This window comes from Pygocentrus nattereri, chromosome 13 (assembly GCF_015220715.1).
Source record: "Pygocentrus nattereri isolate fPygNat1 chromosome 13, fPygNat1.pri, whole genome shotgun sequence".
NCBI classification, from domain to species: Eukaryota; Metazoa; Chordata; class Actinopteri; order Characiformes; family Serrasalmidae; genus Pygocentrus; species Pygocentrus nattereri.
The window spans coordinates 8,893,396-8,916,351 of record NC_051223.1 but is presented as its reverse complement, the minus strand read 5'-3'; the positions used below and the strand labels follow the sequence as shown (position 1 = coordinate 8,916,351).

General features: G+C 37.9%; 1 protein-coding gene across 1 annotated transcript in view; it reads left to right on the top strand.

The window, feature by feature from the left end:
* Nucleotides 1-21,710, top strand: part of cmn (calymmin) — a 42,812-nt gene extending 21,102 nt beyond the window's left edge. The window contains exons 13-35 of the mRNA XM_037544276.1: nt 3,106-3,333; nt 3,382-3,906; nt 4,408-4,461; nt 4,585-4,635; nt 6,021-6,077; nt 7,872-7,907; nt 8,011-8,064; nt 8,402-8,440; nt 8,566-8,589; nt 9,525-9,581; nt 9,669-9,782; nt 9,877-9,942; nt 10,977-11,090; nt 13,235-13,306; nt 13,380-13,463; nt 14,011-14,082; nt 15,421-15,492; nt 15,787-15,852; nt 16,783-16,857; nt 17,702-17,740; nt 18,954-19,193; nt 21,441-21,494; nt 21,673-21,710. Coding sequence (XP_037400173.1) covers nt 3,106-3,333; nt 3,382-3,906; nt 4,408-4,461; nt 4,585-4,635; nt 6,021-6,077; nt 7,872-7,907; nt 8,011-8,064; nt 8,402-8,440; nt 8,566-8,589; nt 9,525-9,581; nt 9,669-9,782; nt 9,877-9,942; nt 10,977-11,090; nt 13,235-13,306; nt 13,380-13,463; nt 14,011-14,082; nt 15,421-15,492; nt 15,787-15,852; nt 16,783-16,857; nt 17,702-17,740; nt 18,954-19,193; nt 21,441-21,494; nt 21,673-21,677 — 2,198 coding nt within the window. The 3' untranslated portion in view covers nt 21,678-21,710. The remainder of the gene's footprint in view (nt 1-3,105; nt 3,334-3,381; nt 3,907-4,407; nt 4,462-4,584; nt 4,636-6,020; nt 6,078-7,871; nt 7,908-8,010; nt 8,065-8,401; nt 8,441-8,565; nt 8,590-9,524; nt 9,582-9,668; nt 9,783-9,876; nt 9,943-10,976; nt 11,091-13,234; nt 13,307-13,379; nt 13,464-14,010; nt 14,083-15,420; nt 15,493-15,786; nt 15,853-16,782; nt 16,858-17,701; nt 17,741-18,953; nt 19,194-21,440; nt 21,495-21,672) is intronic.
* The last annotated feature ends 1,246 nt before the right edge of the window (nt 21,711-22,956 follow it).

Sequence of the window (22,956 nt, the reverse complement as noted above, 5' to 3'; positions counted from 1 at the left end):
TCGGGCTGAGCCCAGCTGGGACCCGTGGGTAAAGGCCCGGCCACCGGGCGCTCGCCAAGGAGCTGCTCCCCCAGGCCTGGCTCCAGGGTGAGGCCTCGGTAACCCTAATCCGGGCGAGGGAAACTGGGTCCTGGTCTTGTTCTTCATATGGGGTTTTTGGATTACCCTTTGTCTGGCCCATCACCTAGGACCTATTTGCCTTGGGAGACCCTACCAGGAGCTTTTGTCCCTGACAACACAGTTCCTAGGATCATGTAGGCATGCAAACCTCTCCACCACGGTAAAGTGGTGATCCTCTCCTTGGATTATCATCATCATCATCACTTTTATTTATATAGCGCCTTTCCTATGCTCAAGGACGCTTTACAATCAAAACCTAAACCTACATACATGTTTATATGGACCATCCTTCATAATCATCATTTATGGGGAATCTACTGTTGGGAGGTGTTTGTACCAAACCCCAAATCCTGAATTCACATGTATGAAAATAATACTTAAAATTTTTGTCATTTTTTGTCATTTTAAAAATGTTTTTAAATATCTGTTTTAATTTCTTTTAAAGGGAAGTAGAAATATTTATATTTATCATGATTTTGATTTTTAAATTAAAAACTTCTTTGAAAATGCAAATTTTTATGTCACTACCGAAACACAAAGAGTTTTAGGCTGTAGGCAGAGCTGCCTTGTATTAGCATGCCCCACATTTCAGAGCAGGAAGTGAGGCTGTCCTGATCATTCTGTCCTACATAAAACCTCATGTTTTACATGTTAAGTCATACAGTCAAGTTTTTGCATTTTAATGCTACATACCAGTGGTCACCAACCCTGATCCTGGTGATCTTCAAAGTTTCACCTCTAACTCAAATCTATCAGTTAATCAAGGACTTCTGAATGAAGAAATTTTGACGAATTACATGGGGTCAATTGACCAGTTGGTGACCACTGCTGTATACAGTGCTGGCAAAAATAAGGACATGTCTTACCCTCTCTGATTTCCTGGTGTTTTAACGTAGAATTCTCTTCTTTAATAAATTCTTAGAATTTTACTTCTTTAAGTCGTGGGCTGGAGGTTAGGGATCCAGCCTCGTGACCGGAAGGTTGCCGGTTCGATCCCCAGAGCCGACAGCACATGACTGAGGTGTCCTTGAGCAAGACACCTAACCCCCAACTGCTCCCTGGGCGCTGCGGATTGGGCTGCCCACCGCTCTGGGCAAGTATGCTCACTGCCCCCTAGTGTGTGTGTGCTCACTAGTGTGTATGTGGTGTTTCACTTCACGGATGGGTTAAATGCAGAGGTGAAATTTCCCCATTGTGGGACTAATAAGGGTCACTTAAATAAAATAAAGAAATAAATAAGAGAAATAGAGTTTAATATTTTTATAGCAAAAATGACTTCATCTGCAATTAGCTAGGGCATCCTAGTACTTTGTAGACACTTGTGACTCACTCACTCATGTTTAGCAGGCTGTAAATTCTCCATAAGGAGGAGCTAAATAGCTGTCGATGCTTCATAAGAGCAGTGACACTCTGTATTCTTGTTGTAAGGTAATGTAGGCCCATGTGATGTAAGAGTTGTAAGATTTCTATTAGAAATAATTGTTATTAAGCAAAATTAAATATGCTGTTTATTCTCTTTGAGGATATTTTATCATGTGCATGTTATCATTTATTTTCATGAACTTTACAACTTTTTTCAAAATGAAATTACTCTCATGGTTTCCAGGTTATGGCATTGCTGCTGGTGTACCTAAAGTTGCTAAACCTGGTTATTTCAGCTTCATTTGTATGTTGTTTGTCACATATGTCTGAGTTTTGTTCCTTACATGTATCTCTGCGCTGACCCAACATAAAAATGCTTACATTTGTTAAATCTAGTAAGACACATTGTCATTTTTGTTGGGTTTCTGAGTGCAGGGATTGTTATTGTCTGTGTTTTAACAAACATGTGCTGTTATTATTTGTGACAAAGTGAAAAAGTTTCATCCAGAGCTTGATTCACAAAAAAATCCCAAGAGACATCGCTTTCTCTTGAAAATGTCTTCTTCATTTTATTTATTTCAATTATTTTATATTCATTGATGTCATGTTACATTTTCCAGCCATAAATGACTTAATTTAATTTTTGCTATTTTTGCTGTTAACTGGGTATTCAGTTTTAATCTCAGTGCCTGAAGACAGCAAAAAGAAAAGAAAAACAAAATTAAACCCAACCATGAAAACATTTTAGCCAAAAAACAACTATAAATTATGGTGAAGGAAATTGCCAAAAAGTAGTTATTGTATTTTGTTAATCTCATAAGAAGTTACAATTTTAGAACCTCACTTTCTGATAAGATAAAATAAAAAAATTAAGAACATATTTTCATGAATTCCATTTATCTTTAGAATTGTTCTTAAGAGAAAAGCTGGATAGAAAAGAAGAGAAATCAAATTTACCCAATTTTCCACTTATCCCAGTTGATCAGCCAAGCCCAGTACAAATTGTGAAATGTTGCTTCTTTAGTGCTGGAGTTAGGAGGCTAACAAACAATAAAAGTCAATAGTCACCCAAATCCTTTCTGTAAATGCATCACCAAAACTCGCAACCCACTTGAGCTGCAGCCAGATCTTCATTAAGTTTTCACAGACTTGTTGACATGGTGTGATGCTATAAAAATTATTTTTATTTGAATTTTTATAAAAAAAAAAAAACTTTATTTGGGTGACTATTGAGTTCTGGTGCACGTGAGCCATATTAGCCTCACAGCTCCAGTTCTAAACAAACAAGCAAATTTTGGACTCCAGATGCATCGCAGCCGATCAACTACATCTGGCGTAAGTGGAAAATTAAATATGATTTCTTGCTCACCAATTTCTTAAAGACACTTTTGTGAATCTTTCCCCTGCCCTGTATTTCCTTTGAATTTATTTTGTAGTAGTTGCACTATATGTTGCACTTTTTTGCTTGTGTCATTGTCTCATCAGACATCAGATTGTCGCATCAGATTTTGATTTTCTTTTCTTTTTGTTTTTGCTTGTCATGTTGCATGTTTCGCTCTGTATCATTTGTTATGAACACCTAGCATCTTTGCCAGTTTGCAGTAATATTGCTTTGGTTTCTAGGATATGGCCCTGTAACAAATGGAAATGAGAAAGCCTCTAAAGGGGCTAGTCTCGGCCCTCAGGCACCAAGAGTTCCAGTAATGCCAACATACACCAAGGGAGTTGTACTACCTGCTGAACCTATGCCTACCAGAGGAGTACCTTCAGCACCAGAACCTACTATAGGAGTTCCATTGCTGATAAAAAATGAGAAGGGACCAAAACCTGAGATGCAACCTCAAATTTTAAGTCCACAAGCCAGAGGTCCGCAACTGGTGGCACCTCAGCCTGCTTCAGATGTTCAACAAGGAAAAGCTCCTAAGCCAGTAATCCTGCAGCCAGCCCAGGTGTTTCCACAGAGTAAAGGTCCCAAACCAGCACTGCCAGCATCATCTGTCTCACTCGGGCAGGTTCCAGTAGCACCTGAGTCTTTCCTTCAGGGAAAAGCTTCCAAGCCTGCACAGCCAGCTCCAGTATTCCCATTTGTTCCACAGGGAAAAGTTCCAAACCCCATTCCACAGGTTCCACAGCCTGTTGTACCACATCCAGCACTAGTTTTTCCACAGGGAGTAGCTCCAAATATGGTCATCCCTCAACAAGCTGTTTCACAAGTTAACACTCAGAGACCAGTTGTTTCAGTAATGCCTCAGTCCAAAGCTTCCAAACTTGTTGCTCCTGCACCAGTTCCCCAGCTTCCACAAATTAAAGACCCAAAGCCGGTAGCACCAGTGCCATTTGCTCTACAGACAGAGGGTCCTCCACCAGCACCTGAACCAACGGGTGCCATGCCTCAAATGAAGGGTCCAAAAGCAGCAAATCCTGGTAATTGCATGCAGTCTTGTGGTTTATCGAAAGCTTCTCCATAACCATCATGGTAAATGTTAAAAGTATCATAAAGAGGGTGTATATTCCAAAATCCAACCCTGATCCTGGAAATTTACCTTCCAGTCACCTGCCCCAGCTAATTCTTTCTCAGAAGTCCTGAATTGGCTGATATATTAGTGTTAGGTAGGGAAGGTCAGCATGTGGGACGCAGGTTGGAGCTAAAATTTCCATGAAAGTAGGTCTACAGAAGTAGGTCCTACTTGCCAAACTTTGCATATTTCTGGCAGGTCTTGATTGAAACATACATTCCATTGTTTATGAAATTTGGTCAAGGGACTAATGGGGTGACAAATGTAGGCCATCGTCAGTCAAGTATTTTTCCCATTGCAATTTCTAGTTAGTGAAGTCAAGTGCACCTGCAGTCTGTGCTGTTGTTTTTGGCCAGATTTACATCTTATTTTATCTTTATATCTTGACTATACTCTCTGTCATCTTTAGAATTGACAGGTCTTGGACAGACTAATGGTCAGAGGGCAAAGCCTGCGAAGCCTGGTAAATCCAAACCTAATCTCCAGATTTTGCTACCCAAAATTTTGCTAGTAACCACAATGTATTAGATATGGCAAAAAGAAAGCAATGCACATTTTAATGGACCTTGGAATGAATGTTATGTAGACTGTGGACCCGGTGGAGTGCCTGGACAGTGGACTAAGCTGCCCAATCCTGGTAAACTATGCTCAGTTTCTTGTGAAAACCTGACATTTACCTCTGTTTTAGACCATCTAACTTCATAATGTTACCCTGTATTTGAAATAAGAGTATTGACCCAGAAACAGGTCTAGAACCTGCATCAGCAACACACCTTTGATAAATACGGGCTCTAATCTTTAAATTCTATATTGCTAGGTTTTAGCATTTCTGTGAGCATGTTACTACAGTATATGTGTTTTAAAAGACTTGGCATGGTCATTTGAACCAACGTAAAAGTGGTTGTGGCATGTAAGTTTTGGCCTTGGTTAATGTTGCATGATCTGTGAACTGAGTGCACTTGCATGGGTCTCTTCTTTTTATTATTTACATGTTCTGTCATTAAGATAGCTTGGTGGAGTTCTATGTAAAGACAAAAACTTTAAAGGGGCATCCTGGCCTTAACTACAGTTGAATATGTTATATCGTGTTATGTAGTGTATAACAGCTGGATGGAACTCAAGATTTTATATTTTGAGTTATCCTTATTAATCCCACAACGGGGAAATTTCACCTCCGCATTTTGAACCATCCATGCAGTTAAACACCAGCATGCACAGTAATGAATGCACACACATTCTGCCCCCAAAAATCCACACCAATGCAGTTGTAAATGTTAAAAGTTCCTCCCACCTTCAAGATACATTATCAGAACATGGTTGTCCTTATCTTTAAACTTGAAAATCTCACAGTAGAGATGGCTGACGTCAATGTAGGATGCGGGGAAGCATGTTTAGAGATGGTAACGTTTTTTACTTTGGCCAGAGTGTTCCTTTAAGAACTAAGAAAGTTGTTGATGTTTGTATAAGTGTTTTCCAGCTTAGTCCTTCAGGACCCTCAAATGGACTGCATTTTTGATCTGTCCCAGCTGCAGGAGGGTGCTGAGGACTAGACTTGGAAAATTAAGATCCCTTGTCACTATTCATTTGTCAACGTGTTTGTGTTTTTGTTTGTTTAATGGTTGCTGTTGTTGTTTTTTAATATAATATTGTCACTAACACTAAACAATTAACAATAAACTGTGTAAATCCTCCTTTTTTAAAATTCTATTTTACTTTTTTCCATATATAAGTCCTGAAGATTTGTAATCATTTTATTAATCACTGTTTTTTTTGTTCTATTGTACATTTCTGTTGTTGGAAAATGGCCTGTTTTCCATCTGTTGTCCCTGTGAATAACATTGTGTTTATGATATGTTGCCTGCATGTTCAAATGAATGAACTGACATTCATTTTGTGTCTCTAATATTTATACCACGTGAAAATGCTACTGAATTACGGGTAATAAACTTAGTTTCGGTTGTTAGGTTAATATATTTCCTTTAGTTATGCCTTCACATTAATAACAATGCACTTGATCCACAGGTTTTGGTCCTGGAGCATGGTACCCAAACAGTGGAGGAGCCAAGGCTACTAAATCAGGTAGAACTCATCACATGCATGGCATGCATATAACTGAAAAAGAGAACAACTTTCTATTTTAAAAAATATAATAGGAACTTTGCTGTACCTGTTAAAGTACTGGCCGGTTGAAATCTATGGGAGGAAAACAAGTTTGATGTGGAGAATGAATACCTTAATTCCTCTTTCCCAAACATTTCAAGAGCAATGCTAACCATCGGAGGCTTTCTGTTGAGTCATGTGAACAGAAAACTGTCCACAAAGTATGTTGAGCTGCTTTATGACATTGTGTGGGCTTCCTCTTAAGACAATAGTTGGTTTAAGTGCTTACTGTAGCATGTCAGTGGTCTATTATTGATAAAAGGCCAATATATCATCTTAGCTGTCAGTGAGGCATATAGGTACAAGAGACAAAAGGAGCCTCTCTGTCATGGTAATGCTAATTTCTGCTAGCATCTCTATCAGAATTCCAACACTGAGCTAACATTTTGTTCATTTTCCCACACTGGGCTTAATCCCACTTATGGCAGATGTGGCTTAGACATTTGAAGCTTTTAAGACATTCAAGACATTGTAGCTTTACAGTGATTCCTTGAGTAAATATTTGCCCCTCTGTAGCTAAGGTGGTGAAAAAAAGATCATGTATGTTTGGTGTGATTTTAGGCATTTTAATTTATATACGCGAAAATTGTAAATTCCAACATTTGTGCATTATTGATACCCTGCTGGTGTGGGTTTCCTCTCTTTCAATGATGCCTTGCTATACAAAAGCTGTTTTAGGGCTAATAGTTCCCTCTTGTGGAGATATAAGTGTTTTAAGCATAAGTTATTTAACACACTACAGTTTAGATAACTTGTATCGTTTACACTTTAGAAATTTGTCATTTTTTTGTTGGAAATGTATTTCCATATATTGCTCCACTTTTTTGGCCATTCCACTATTTCTCTGTATCTAAACCTATGGTTTTAAAAAGACAAGTAATGCAAAAGTAATGGCAAGTAAACATAACATGTTACTTTAATATATTAATCCTTTGGATTTGGTTACATTTTTAACAAGTAATCTGTTATGTGGGGTTTTTGTAATGTAGTCTGTTTGTATATTCTATGTAATTGACATTAATTAAAATTAAATAAAATTAGAGACAAAATTGGATATGTCTTTATTTGGACAGCAACGATACGCTGTATTTTGGGTGCTGGCATACTGGTCAACCAGCATGACCATGTTGAGTGACCAGCTTGTAAGCAGGATTAAGACGAGCGCTTTCTTTACAGGAGATGACCACAAGATTAACAGAATATTAGGTATTCAGCTCAAAATGTGCCTGCAAGCATTCTTCTTTTAAAATGTATAAGATTTATAAAGCGGAAGATGATGGATGGATGGATGGATGGATGGATGGATGAATGGATGGATGGATGGATGGATGGATGGATGGATGGATGGATGGAAGATTTATATAAGAAACTAAGGGTTTCACACAGCTAGCTTCCTAGTGAGCTGCCCTTTACCATGCATCTGTACCATTGTGTGCAGGCAAAAATAAAGTAATACTATTGGGATTGATGTGATGTGAGGGGATAGCTAGCTAGCTAGCCAAGCAGCAGGGAACGTAGGCTAGACTGTAATGCGCTAACTTAGCCCTTCCTGAGCATTAACCATTAAGCCTCTTTCAATGGTTCATGCAACTTACGTTGGTGGAGCTAATGGTCAGCCTGGCAACATTAGTGGTAAAAAATGCTAAACAATTACATGTCATTTACCAAAATCAAACTCTGATTATTTAACCTCCATTCATCTCCTCTGTTCAGGTCTTGGAGGATATGGAACTAAACCCAAACAACCAGGTAACCTGTTGTTTTCTGCTTTTACACTTTGTACCTTTTCTTGGTTAAAGTAGGTGAATAAGTTTGCTGCAAACTCAATTTCTTTTATATGTCTTGTGTTTAGACTATGCTAATGGACAAGTCCTGCTCCCAGTGACTGGTTATGGTTATGGCAATGGTAAGGCACTGTTAACCCTTTTAAAGCTATCGCTGTTGTCGGATCAAAACCTTGTATCTCCAAATGGCCAACTTTACAGGAGAAGGAAAAAACATACCTTACTTTTAATGTAAGTCAATGGACATTTTTCCAAGTAATTTTCGGTCATTTCTGTTGGTCCATGCATCATGAAATGTATATAAAATATATATGACCATGGGTACTTTCAAGTCATGTCAAAACCTGAAAAATGACAAAAATGGAGATACAAGGTTTTGTTCTGACAGCAACACTATGATCCATCAATGCTATTAGATATTTAGTTACTTAATGTTTCCATCTTGTCTGTACATTCAAGGTCCAGCTGGCCTCAGTGAGACCGTCAAAGGCATACCTGGTATGATAAACATACACACAAACGAGAATGTGGATTTGTTGTATCACACATATGTATAAGAAATGTTCATATAATAAAAATATGCAAATTACAAGTCTCTGTTGGCATCTGTTTTCTCTCTGTAGGAAATGGATATCAGCCTGCTACAGGTAAGAGTCAAAATCAGCAAGGTAGAAAAGGCTATAAAATACAAAAAAGAAGAAATACACAAACCATGTACGTGAGTTGAAGTAAAGACAGCCAAGGTAAAATATTAGTCCAGTAAAAGTAGAAGTTCCTCCCTTTAGACCTCCACTTGAGTAAAAATACTAAAGTATTTACCTTCAAATGTACTTAAGTACAAAGTAAAAGTACTAAAAGATTAATTCTGGCTCTGATGTCCTGTTATCATTTTTATTACAAGACTCGCTTCATGAACTCATTTCAGGTGAAAATCCTGCAGCATCTCTCTTGGTAAACAAGTCTTTTAATAGGACGTCATTAATTAGTCACACTGACGTCTATTAAAATGATCATAAGCACAAAACACTGAAGGCAGACAGTTTCCATCAGGTAGAACTGAGTGGCTCTGAAATCACTTTTTACAGACAAGCAAAGTTTCAGTTTAAGATTTATTTACTATTTACTTATTTACTTTATTACTAGTTCCAAGTTTAAGTTTAGATGCAGTTAAAGATGCAGAAAATGCTCATTGAGGGCTAGTAGCACCCCCTTGTGGGAATCTGAATTGTTGTAAGGAAAATAAATTCTACATTTGTATACAACTCTACATTTCATAAAATGAACATTACGATACAACCTTTTCCACAGTCAAAATGACAATTAATTTCACTTATATAGATTAATACTTTTATAAAAGCATTTTATGTAGGTTTTATCTCTAAAAAAATTTGAAAATTTTCTAAAAATCATCTAAAGATTTAGTTATTTTGTACAAATTTTACAGCACCAGTGCTACCTGCCCAAACTTTTTAGCCCGAATATTCATATGTATCAAATTTGTGGGGGTATTTGTGGTATTATTATTGTTACTGTTAGTATTTGCCAGCATTGGAGGTAATGCCTTACATCTCTATGCCTGTAGGAGGAACAGGCCAACTACCATACAATGGTGCACCCATCGTTCCTGCTGGACTGGATGGTAATAATCTAAAAATTATAGCATTGTGATAATTGTGTTAGAGTTTTCTTGACTGGAATTGATATTATGATCGTTGTTATGCGACAGGAACAAGTCAGATCCAACCCCAGACTGCAGAACTTGGACCTGAAGCTAAATCTGGTGGTGCTTATGGTACTCAGCCACTGGTGGGCTCTGAAGGAAAGTCTCAAACAAAATATGGTAAGTGGCTGCCTTTCAAACAACTGCACAGTAAAAGGCCATTTCATTTGTGTTACGTTCACTCAGGACTGCTGCTCTCTCTTGTTTTGAACAGGTATTGGTGGTCTACCTTTTGCTGGCTTGCCAATGGGATATGGCCTTGACCCCTATGGAAGCTATGGTGCGTCTCTACTCCATGTATGCTATATGGTCCAAAGTATGTGGACATCCCTGATCAGGTGTTTCAGCCACATTTATTGTTAATGAGTGTAAAAATCAATCACATGTCCATAGACAGACATCGGCAGCAGAATGGATGGAACTGAAGAGCTCTGTTTAAATGTGGCACTGTCATGGCACTGACTCCTTTGCCACAAGTCAGTTTGTGAAATTTCTGCCCTGCTAGATCTGCCCTAGACAACTGTAAGTGCTAACGAAGCGTCTAGGCCACAAAGCGGTAGACCCCGCAAACTCACAGAGTGAGGCCGCCACGTGTTGTAGCATGTAAAAATTGGCTGTCTTCTGCCGCATCACTCACTACAGAGTTCCAAACTGCCTCTGAAAGCAGCGCATGTTGGGAGCTTCACGAAATAGGTTTCCTTGGCCGAGCATCTGCATCTGCAGATGCCAGGAAAACGCTACCTAACAGAATGCACAGTGTCAACGGTAAAGTTTGGTGGAGGAGGAATAATGGGCTGGGACTCTTTTCAGGGTTTGGGCCCCTTTGTTCCAATGAAGGGTGATGCTACATTGTATGCTACAGCATACAAAGACAATTTAGACAGCTATATTCTTCAAACTTTTGGGAAGCCCCTTTCCTGTTCCAGTATGACAAAGCAATGCCCCAAGACATGTTTTGACAAGTTTGGTATGGAGGAACTCCAGCTCTGACCTCAGCTCCTTTGAATACCTTTGGGATGAATTGGAATATCTATGGCCTGAATGTTTTGACTGAATAGGTGCAAATTCCCACAGAAACAGAAAATCTTATGGAAAGCCTTCCCAGCAGAGTGGAAGCTGTTATAACCACAAAGAGGGAACTCCATATTAATGTGCATGTTTTTGGAATGGGATGTCCAATAAGCTCATATAGGAGTGATGGTCAGATGACCACATACTTTTGGCCACATAGTGTATTTGATATGCATATAATTCTATATTTATCTATGTTTGTATGGATTCAACATCATTCCTCCATCTGTATCTTCTCCTCAGGGAATCCCTATGTGGCTCAGCCCTATGCTCCAAAACCAGCAGGAAAATATGGTGTACCATACAACCCTAAGCCTCTAGGATTGAGTGTTGATCCTAAATCCATGGGCAAATATGGTCAGTTGCTCAGGTGTTTCTTTAATCCCAAGTGATCTTTCACTACAAAATGAATTTTTTGTGGTGACACTGATTTTGAAGGCCACAGAGACTTTATGACACATGGATAGGCATTTATAATGCATTTAAAAAGCAGTCATTGATTATTCATTAGCTTATGTCAGAATAAGCAAGATGACAAGATGTGTTGATAAGCAAATAACATTGTAATTGATGTAAGGTGTTTTGAACTGTAGGACATTTGTTCCATCTATAACACTTTTATGACGCATCACTGTCAAGTGATGGAAAGGCAGGTGTCTAGTTAAGAACAGTTATAGGGAAGATGCTCTTAAACCAAAATAATAATACAAGAAAAAAAATTGAAAATTATAACTTTAGTTGGAAAATTAACTAGACATTGGTAATGATGCTTTATAACAGTATAATAAATGGAACAGTTCACTTGTACTTTAGTATAAGTAGTGTATTTTAATATAGCATAATTTAATTAAGTATTTTACATTATAAATGTAGTTTTGTTACAACTGAAGTTTAAGGGGAGGAACATTCCTAAAACCCCTCTTTCCAATCTAACGCCCTATAAATTCACATCTTCACCTTCCGTTCCAGTGATGAAGGGTTTGCAGTCCCCACTGCCACCCCATCTCCTCCCTGTTCCTCAGTCCTGCTACAGCTATGAGGGTTCTTGCCTTCTAGCTACAGGCAGAACCTGCCCAGAACTCCAGCCCAAGTTCTCAGAGTTCTCCTCCCTCATTCAATCAGTGTTTCCTCATACTACCACCACCATGTTGAGGGCATGGTTTGAACTCACAAAAAGGTTTTAAGTCATCTTGTGAATAGTGACATAAGCTGTTAATAAGGACTCAAATATTATTTTTTACATACATTATTCAATGCTTGTGCACGTGCTATGAAGACCTTATGTAGGTTGCTTTCAAGGAAAGTGTTCTTCTAGCTTAAAGTCTTTACCTAAAGACTTTGCAAAACATCAGTAACACATACATAATGGGATTGTAAGTCATATGTATGGGTGTTCGATGACAGTACTGTGACTGATACTGTTGACATAAGCATTCATAAATATGGATGTGAGATGAGATTTAAGAGAAGGTCCATAAAGGAAATCCTTAAGGAATTTTTTTTCATGTCTATGGTCCAATACCATTTCACTCCTCGCCCCTACCACTCAGGCCTTAGCCCTCCATTTAGTGCATTCACGTCTAGGGGTAGGATGTCCCGATTTTTGTTGAGATAGAGGGGTGGGGTGAAGTATTAGAGCTGCTTGGCCCTCCAGACGGAGGTTTTTCAGAGGCACACTTCAAACGGTGTGTTATGAGAAAAAGAAAAATACGGCACGATGGCTGCCCGAGTGAGCAAAGAAACCCATCCATCCATCCATCATCATTGACCGCTAGTCCAGACAGGGTCGCGGTTCCGGCTCCTTCCCCCCTCAGTGAGGTTAGACCAAAGAAACCCACAAATATATTTTGTCCGTTAAAAAAATAACTGTGATCATTGTTTTATCTTAGTTTAATGCCATTTCAATGTATTATGGTCCTTTTCTTTATAACAAACATTTAAAATCCCCAGTAGTAGCTGATGTCTCAGTAGCTAGCTAAATTTTCCATTCAACCTTAAATGGTGCAGCGGTTACATTCTAGCACCTCAGGCATCTGAACTGCAGCAGCATTTAAGGTGGAACGGGAAAATTTGAACAAGAATCTTGAATATCTGACTTCAGCTTCATATTACTGAAGAATTAGGGGTGGGTGATAATAAATAATCGCCCCGCTCTTTGAAGGCGTATGATCCCTAAATGTAACTAAAGCCCAGCAGTGAGCAGCTGAACTTTCCCCTCCTCTGCTGTCACTGCAGATGGGCAGGGTTGCCTACAGAGCAGTGCTACTCGCTATTAAAGAAGTAATACTCTTTTTATTTGAAGGTCCCATTTCGTAGGGAAGACTTCAACCACTACCCCTTATAACTCAGTTCCAAGGGGTAGTGGTTGAGGGGTTTAAGTGCCAAGTGTCTTGTCCTTCAGGTGAGGTGTTAATGATCTTACTGTCTGTGAAAAGCATGGTTACTTTTTATTCTTCAAATAATTCAAATAATTTATTCTTTTATTCTTTATTCTATATCAGGAATCGGAGGCTTACCATATGGCGGACAGCATCTAGGACCTGGCAGCAAGGCTAAGTCCTCTGGTAAATATGGTGACTACTTTCTTTATAGTCCTTCATCCCTCTCACTAGTACTTAAACACTTATTTGACACTGTCTTCCTCAGGATCTCAACTAGGAATGGGAGGCCTGCCTTATGGTGGACAGCCACTTAATCTGGGCCCTGATGCTGGGAAGTCTGGGAAATATGGTGAGGCTCAGAAACATGTCCATTGAACTAAAGTGCCGTAAAATAATATTTGCCACACTAAAAGGTTTCGGCTCCTCAAAAAAATGTGATATCACTTACACAGAACCAGTTCACTTTGCTGGAAAGGTCTGTTAAAGTGATGCTTAGATTCCACAGGGCTGGCAGTAATTGATCCTGGGTTTGTCTAGTCTTAATGGATCCCTATTATAACTTTTTAGATGGTGTTGGATAACATTTTTTTTATTCCAGTGAATGAAATGGTCCCAGTTTCTCAAAAGCATCTTCGGTGTGATGAGTGTTCGGTGTGATGCTCACTCTACTGGTCATCTTTTGCGCTAAGGTGGTTTTGGGAAACGCTGCCCTGATCATTTAGGAACTTTACTCAGGATGTGTTTGTCTTATTTTGAGATTTTGTTTTAAGATGTGAAACATTTAAATGTGACTAATACACAAAAATAGAAGAAATCTGGAGGGGGCCAATATTTTTTCACAGGACTGTATATTGCTATTGATGTTTGTGCTAATCTCTCTTTCCTTGTCACTCTAGGCCAGCCTGCCATGCCTTATGCTCCAGAATCCATTAGCTTTGGTGGTGAAGCTAAACTGGCTGGGAAATATGGTAAGTTTTTAGGTAAAATTGGCACATCTGCTGAATGTTCCACCGTTATGCAGGATGACAGCATCTCCATGGATCCACAGTCCATTCAATGAATAATGCATTATTTATAATTTATAATGCAGATTTTAGGCTGTATTATTCATGTCAACCACAAGGGATGTCATTAGCCTGCATTGTACAGGCTGAATCTGCTGTATCTTTGTTTGGAGCCGCTGGATTGGTGCTAAATTAGACTCACGGTGGTAATTTGGTGACCAAAAAGTGCTTATACACCGATCAGGCATAACGTTATGACCCCCTCCTTGTTTCTATGCTCATTGTCCATTTTATCAGCTCCACTTACTGTATAGGAGCACTTTGTAGTTCTACAGTTACAGACTGTAGTCCATCTGTTTCTCTGATGCTTTGTTGCCCCCTTTAACCCTGTTTTTCGCTGGTCAGGACCCCCATGAACCCTCACAGAGCAGGTACTATTTAGGAGGTGGATCATTCTCAGCACTGCAGTAACACTGATGTGGTGGCGTTGTGTTAGTGTGTGTTGCGCTGGTCTGAGTGGATCAGACACAGCAGTGATGCTGGAATTTTTAAACACCTCAGTGTCACTGCTGGACTGAGAATAGTCCACCAACCAAAAATATCCAGCCAACAGCATCCTGTGACCACTGATGAAGGACTAGAGGATGACAAGCACAAACTGTGCAGCAGCAGAAGAGCTATCGTCTCTGACTTTACATCTACAAGGTGGACCGACAAGGTAGGATTGTCTAATAGAGTGGACAGTGAGTGGACACAGTGATTAAAAACTCCAGCAGCACTGCTGTGTCTGATCCACTCACACCAGCGCAACACGCTAACACACCACCAACAGCACGTGGAGTAAGTGGAGCTGATAAAATGGACAGTGAGTGTAGAAACAAGGAGGGGGTCATAATGTTATGCCTGATTGGTGTAAAGAAAAGGTTTTTGCATTAACCTGTGCTGTTATCATATGTTCACTGTTACATGACAAAACATTCATGAAATGACAAATTTAGAGCAAATGGGTGACCAAACGTTCTTCTCTTCATTCAGCCATCCATGGTTGCTTGGCAGTGATACCATACTTTCAAGGAACTACATTTCTAGGCCGAAAACTTCATGTCATGCCTAAGAACACCCTTCCTTTGATAGAGCTACAGCAATGCATAGCCTCTTGTGACTTATTGCTTTACTTAGAAAATCAACAGAACATGGGATTTGACTGGGGTGCCAAAACCTTTGCATATGAATAAAGTATGAGTGCACATGAATAAAGTATGAGTCAGTTGAATCAAACATGCTCCATGACACCTTTTTCAGACCAGCCGGCGCTACCCTTTGACTCTGGACTGGTTGGCCCGGTGACAGACGGTCAGTCTGTTGCTCAGCCCGGTATGAGCTTTTCTTCTGTATCACTCATTTACTTTGTGTCCTTAAAGTGTTAATTTAATGAGCTGAGTTGTTGAGTCATCTTGTCTAGACTCGCTTACATGTTTCTGGCACTGTGTATCTCCGACTGTTATCTCCAAAATTGGACACAAGTACATTGTATAGCTATAAAGAGGAGTCAGTTTGAAGCTGCAGTTCATCTGTAACTAAAGTGGTAGGAAGGAGTTTTATTTGGGTATTTCATGCCATGAATGATGTGCCGTAATCTTTCACTGCCCTTTCATCCTGTCTGTGCAGCTCTGCCTTATGAAGCCCTGCCTCCTGGTCCTGAGATTGATGGGATGAAGTCTGTGGACCAGTTCGGTTAGCAGTCATAGTACCTTTTAATCATGTGACAGGCAGTTCATTCTACCAATACAAATTACAATAATATAAATTTATATCCATCCATTTTTATGTTTCTAGGAGATTAAATAGTTAAGATGTAAACAGAGTCATTCAGAGTGGTCTGGAGAGAAACTTACAGTCATAGTTCACAGTGGTGGTGATGGGAACCAGACATCCACCTCTAAAAGCTCCCTCACAGAAAGTTACTACAGGAAATAATTACATGGTCAGTAAAATATATGTCATAGAAAATATGACCTTTTCTGTTACACTCTCCATTTTCCCTGACAAGCTTGATTTTTTATTGTTTTTTAAATCTTGTAAATCTTGCATGTATTTATTTAAACTCCAGAGAGGGCCAAAAAGAACTTTTAAAGACTAAAAAAAGGAGCGGTATGGGTTGTAAGATGTGTGAAGGGATATTTAATTGGATATTAACATGTGCATGGAATTGTGTTGTTTCATGCTTTTAAATGTCACCCCTTGAAAAACTAATATAATGTACAATAAAAAATAGTTATGAACACGCTGCATGATGCCTTTACATACACCTAAACATATATTTCTTTAATATTTGTGGTGGAGAGGTGCATGCAGGGCATTGTAAGCCAAAATATCTCCTAATAAAACTCATAATTACACATATTACATATAAAAACTCAGAAGACTGGTGTGGCTTCACTGGTGGTTTTAGACGGCAAATAAAATGACTATAGGTGTTGTAGTCATGGCGACCCCTGGTTCCCATCACCACCACTGTAAAGACTCAGTAATTTTCTCTACTGTTTCCAATTCAACATTAAACCACTCTGAATGACTTTATCCACATCTCAATGACTGAACTGTGTTGAGATTTTACAAAATCAATGGAATTCCCCTTTAAATGTTCATATGTGATCTATTCAGGAGAAGGAGAGATCCCACCTCAGCCTGATGCTGCCCTGGTACATGGATTTGGAGAAGGAGATGCCAAATCTGCAGGTACACACAGTATACACACCTTTGTCTGAAACCCTAATATCCAGATTATTGAATGTTAGTCCTATGGTAAAAGTCATAAATTGTAGCACTGGCTGTAAAAAAGAATGGTGTCTTATATTAATAAGCTACAGTTTCATTCTTATCCATATTTGTGTATTTTGGACATAATTTGGACCTTGGATATAAATTATACTTTGTTAGCCCGCTTTTACCCTGTTCTTCAGTGGTCAGGACCCCCACAGAGCAGGTACTATTTGAATGGGGGGTCATTCTCAGCACTGCAGTAACACTGATGTGGTGGTGGTGTGTTAGTGTGTGTTGTGCTGGTACGAGTGGATCAGACACAGCAGTGCTGCTGGAGTTTTTAAACACTGTGTCCGCTCACTGTCCTCTCTATTAGACACTCCTACCTTGTCAATCCACCTTGTAGATGTAAAGTCAGAGACGATAGCTCATCTGCTGCTGCACGGTTTGTGTTGGTCATCCTCTAGTCCTTCATCACTGGTCACAAGATGCTGCTCTGTGGGGGTCCATAGGGGTCCTGACCACTGAAGAACAGGGTAATAATATCAGAGAAACAGATGGACTACAGTCTGTAACTGTAGAACTACAAAGTGCTCTTGTATAGTCAGTAGAGCTGATAAAATGGGCAGTGTGTAGATACAAAGTTGTGTAATGGCCAGTGGGTGTGTATGGATATAACAGGTTTTATGAAATATATTTTTTAAAAGAATATAAAAACAGCAGAATAACAGGTTTTTAAAATATTTTTTCAGTCCACTCTAAACATTACATGGACCAAAGTATGTATGTACATATTTATATATTCTTAACTTTCCCATAGGAACAGGCAGTTACATCAGTGGAGGAATCCAACCAGAAGGTAAATGAAGAAAAACGCACTTTTTCACTCACGCTGTACTTTTAGAATGGGTGCACACTCACACACACACACACACACACATACATACATACATACATACATATATATATATACATATATATATATATATATATATATATATATATATATATATATATATATATATATATATATATATATATATTTACAGTATTGTGCAAATGTCTTAGGCACCCATTTGAATAAACAAAATGTATAGAATATTAATGAATAATGATTATATGTAAATAATAAATAGTGATTTTCTGGATGTTAGTGTGTTTGTCTATTTGTTTAACCATTTCCAAGCCTCTCCTCGAGGAAGCCCAGTATTATATGTAGTTAAAAAGCAGCTCCTGGTTTGACCAATCAGTGCTTCAGTAAATTGTGCTCATGATGTCATTGATGATATTAACAAGTCTCTGTGGCGGCTGTGAAGGTGTCAAGGAAAAATATGGACCCAAGAAATTCTTGTTGATTTTTATTGTTTTTATGCTTATTTGAATTATGAATATGACTTTATTCGAATGTATATTGTGATAAACTCAAAAATTTGCTTAGATGCCTAAAACATTCGCATAGTACTGTATATATATATATATATATATACACAGTACTGGGCGAATATATATATATATATACATATGTCGCTGAGGTTGGAAAAAAAACTGCTATGCAGGCTGAGTTTTTGCTGAGCTTTCGTCTTGTCTTTGTCTGTATCTTTGTGTTTTATGCTTTGTAGTGTTGCTTTTTGTTTACCTCTTTGACTGTGTGCTTTCTCCCCACTCATGCTCATTCATCATTTCCCATAGGGGTGTAAATATCATTTCCTGTAGAGATGTAAATATCTTTTTACAGATTATAATTCTGTAGGAAACAATTCACTGAATAAGGAAATCAACTTTTGACACAATTTGACTTGATTATTTCACTGTGACTTTTAAAAATACACTGAATACACAAATAAGAATGAAGTATCTATTTAGGCAGTGGTGGAATATAGAGTATGCAAACAACACAGCCTTTTTACATGGAAAAAGGCCTGAAACTTTTATTTTGTCAAAAAGAGTCCACATTTAGTCAATTATAACTGATGATAACATTTATAACGATGCAGTTGATACACTTGGTGCACTGCGATGCACGAGTTTACCCCCCTAAATTCTTCCATTCAGCCCATTCCTTTCTTCTTCAGCCATCTCTTTTCCTGCTGCCCCCACCGCTGGCCCCTCCCCTGCCTTGGCTGGCTCTGCCTCCCTCCCGCTGGTCACAGCTGCGCTGCCTGAAACTGGGCCCTCCTCGCTAGGGCCACCTCAAGCCGAACCACCCAGCCCCCAGCTTCCTTCTCTCATGCTGCAGCCGGTGACGCCCCAGCAGATCCACATTCAGCAGAAGCTCAAAGTCCACCTTCATCCACAGGGCAAGTCCTGGACAGGTATTCTAACCTGAGAGAGAATAACGTGACCATCACTGTCTATCTGTTGTTCCCCAGTTTATCAGCCAGCGTCCCCCATTCTTCATTGGTCAGTTTCTGTGTTTCTGTGTTGACATCAGTGTCAGGCTAGGATGAGACTGGTCCACCACCCAAAAATTTCTACCCAAGAGTTTCTGGCTTTTTGCCTTGCTTTTATTTGCTTTCAAATGTCCAAACATGACTGGCTGCTTTTCAAAGTGTTTGTTGGTTGAGTTGATAAGCCATCAAAACAGACGTTCTGTATTGTTGCTTTTGAGAGTTGAGTGAAACGTTGTACAAGGAGACTTGGCACAGCCTAAAGCGGAGTAAACAGTAGCACCACAAGATCTAAAACCAATGACTTATTATCTAGAATTAATGACTGACACTGTGTGGAAATTGTTTGTTTTCTCAAATGTTTGACTACTTTTTTTTGATAAATAATTAATGTTGATATATTATCTCCACATTTAAATTTATCTTGAAATGACTTACTATGTCAAAATAATGACTTTCTTATCATTTTGGTTTAGTGTCTTAATATAATGCTTTACTATGTTTACTATGATTCAAAAAAGTAAGGCATTATTTCAAGAAAAGTCAATAAATTATGAAAATAAATAATTACTTTGATGTAATAAGTCATTATTTTGAGATATTTAGTCAAAACATTTGAGGAAAAATGTTATTGTTTTGTCATATTAAATGAAAAAAAATTGACATTTGCTATGCAGGCTGAGTTTTTGCTGAGCTTTCGTCTTGTCTTTGTCTGTATCTTTGTGTTTTATGCTTTGTAGTGATGCTTTTTGTTTACCTCTTTGACTGTGTGCTTTCTCCCCACTCATGCTCATTCATCATTTCCCATAGGGGTGTAAATATAATTTCCTGTACAAACAATTCACTGAATAAGGAAATCAACTTTTGACACAATTTGACTTGATTATTTCACTGTGACTTTTAAAAATACACTGAATACACAAATAAGAATGAAGTATCTATTTAGGCAGAAAATAAATAATTACTTTGATGTAATAAGTCATTATTTTGAGATATTTAGTCAAAACATTTGAGGAAAAATGTTATTGTTTTGTCATATTAAATGAAAAAAAATTGACATGTGCCAATATTTTGAGATACTAAATCAAATATTTGAGGAAATAGGTCATTATTTTGAGATACTACATTGAAAGAAATCAGGAAATAAGTCATTATTTTGAGGAAATAAGTCATTATTTTGAAGAAATAAGTAATCATTCTGAGGAAATAAGTCATTCTTTTGAGATGCAAAGTCACAAAGTCACATATTATCAGATATATTTTTGATGTAGTTTGCCATTATTTTGAGATTTCAGAGACCAAGTCATAAACTTGAGGAAATTAGTCATCATTTTGAGAGACTAACTGAACAGATTTAATGTAGTTTGCCATTATTTTAAGATACTACACCAAAATTTGAACAAATCATTATTTTGAAATATTAAGTCTAATATTTGAGGAAATGTGTCATATTGATCTTCTAAGTCAAAAGGTTTTATGTAGTTTGCCATTATTTTCAGATGCTAAGCCAAAAAAATAAGTCATTACTTTGAGATACTAAGTCAAAACTTTTGATGTAGTTTGTCATTACTTTTGAGATACTAAATCTAATATTTGAAGAAATAAGTAATTTTGAGATACTAATTGAAAAATTGTTATGTAGTTTGCCATTATCTTGAGATACTAAATAAAAAACGGAAAAAAGGAAATAGGGCATCATTTTGAGATAGTAAGTCAAAAGAATTGCATGAGAATGACCCTCAGTGAGAGCTCACAAGATTAACAGCCTCCACATGGCAGGGTTAGTTTTAATAAACTGTTGTTACTACGCTTCCTACAGTAAATAATGAGAGACTTCTATATTAACCTACATAAATTCAAAACCGTTCATTGTTTTGAGGTACTTTTATGCACAGGTTCCTCAAAATCATTCCTCATTCCCCATACAAATAAAATACATTTGAATTTTATTATGCTGATAGATGCTGTTCTTTTCTGGCCAAAAATAATTCTGCTTCATTTAGCACAGCCTTTTTTCACTGATCACATTTATTTTGATGAATATCTTTTTATGTATTTAAGATAAACAGCTGAATTAATTGTGTTTTGTATCAATTCACAGGCTTTTTAGTGATTGTTATACAATATCTACACTTACATTACTTAAATGTATCAAATATTTGCTCTCTTTAGGAGGAACGGAAGGCAAATATGATCTAAAAGGATTCCTTGGGAATGGATATCAAGGTAGCTTATTATTATTATTATTATTATTATTATTATTAATGTTGCTGTTGTTAAAAATAGTGGTAGTATCAAGAGTTGTCTTATTATTATACACACTCTATCATCTTTATATGTACATGGTGTCCTTAAACAATTCTATCAAAATTCTATTTCTCATAATTTGCTCTCTTTTTTCCAGGATGATACAGAAGAGTGGAGTGTATCTGAATAAGTGTGTATCTTATTATTTTTTACTCTGTTGATTTTTGTAGTAATTGCTGTATATTTATCATATTCTAGTTTCATGTTTTTCACCTGTATGTTTTAATTTTCCCCCACCAAATTTCCTATATAGAATAAATTTTATATCCCATTTTCCCTATTCAGGAAAAGATGCTGCGTGTACTGTATAGTATAAATAACATAAAGTTGTTTTTTTATGAAATACTCATGCTTGATTTCTTTGTTTCGTTCCCACAAACCTTTCATTGTTATTATTTTCTTGGGCTCTGTGATGAAACTGAAACCGTTATATTTCTCTGTCCTGTCCCTGCATGTTCTTTTTTGTGTTCTGTTATGTAGCTAAGTTCATAACAATTTATTTAGCATGGGAAAGAACTTTGTTGTCTGACTGATTTTTAGGCAATGTCCATTTTTTAATAAAAAGATGGGGGAAACACTGAAATCTACTCTTGCTTAAGTCTTTTTTCTGTTGTTTTCTTTTAAGCTTGTTTTCTTTTCTAGCCTTGCTAGCATACATTTACAGCTTTGTAGAGATCTCATTCGAGGGCAGAACAGAAAATTAGCTGACCACTCAGATTGGATTTTGGGAACCCTAAGTGGGCCTTGCACACCATGAAGTGGTTCCAAGCCAATTATCATGCACCGTAAAATGTGTGGGACATTTGGTGACACACCACGAAGTGGGAGGGACCATTACTTGCTCATGAAAAAGTGGGTGGAACAATTTGGTTGCACACCAAAAAGGAGGTGGGGCCAATGGTTGCACACCATATGTCCACGCAATAAAGTGGGCATGTCCATTGTGAATTGGACAGGTTAGAGTGGGCGTGATCATGCTTTTCACTGACATAGAACCTTTACATATTATTTAAAGATTCTTTATACCTTTAAAAGACATGACAGACATGGTTCTTCAGAGAACTAAATAAATCAAATGTGTGCGTGTAAGAATCTTTTTAAAGTTGAAAGAACCTCCGCATAATGTAATTGTTCTAGGAAGAACCCTTAAATTGGTGTAGAACCTTTATATTATGTGGCAGTTCTCTAAACTTTTAAAGGTTCTTCACATTTACAAATCTGTTTTTCAATTGTTTCTTTAGGGAACCACAAGTTCTTAAAGAAAAAACCTTAAGAGTGTATTTCACACCACAGAGTGGGTGCGGCCAATGGCTTTGCACTGTTATAAATGGGCGTGGTCGTGCAGTTCACACCACAGAGTGGGTGGAGCCATTTATTCCAC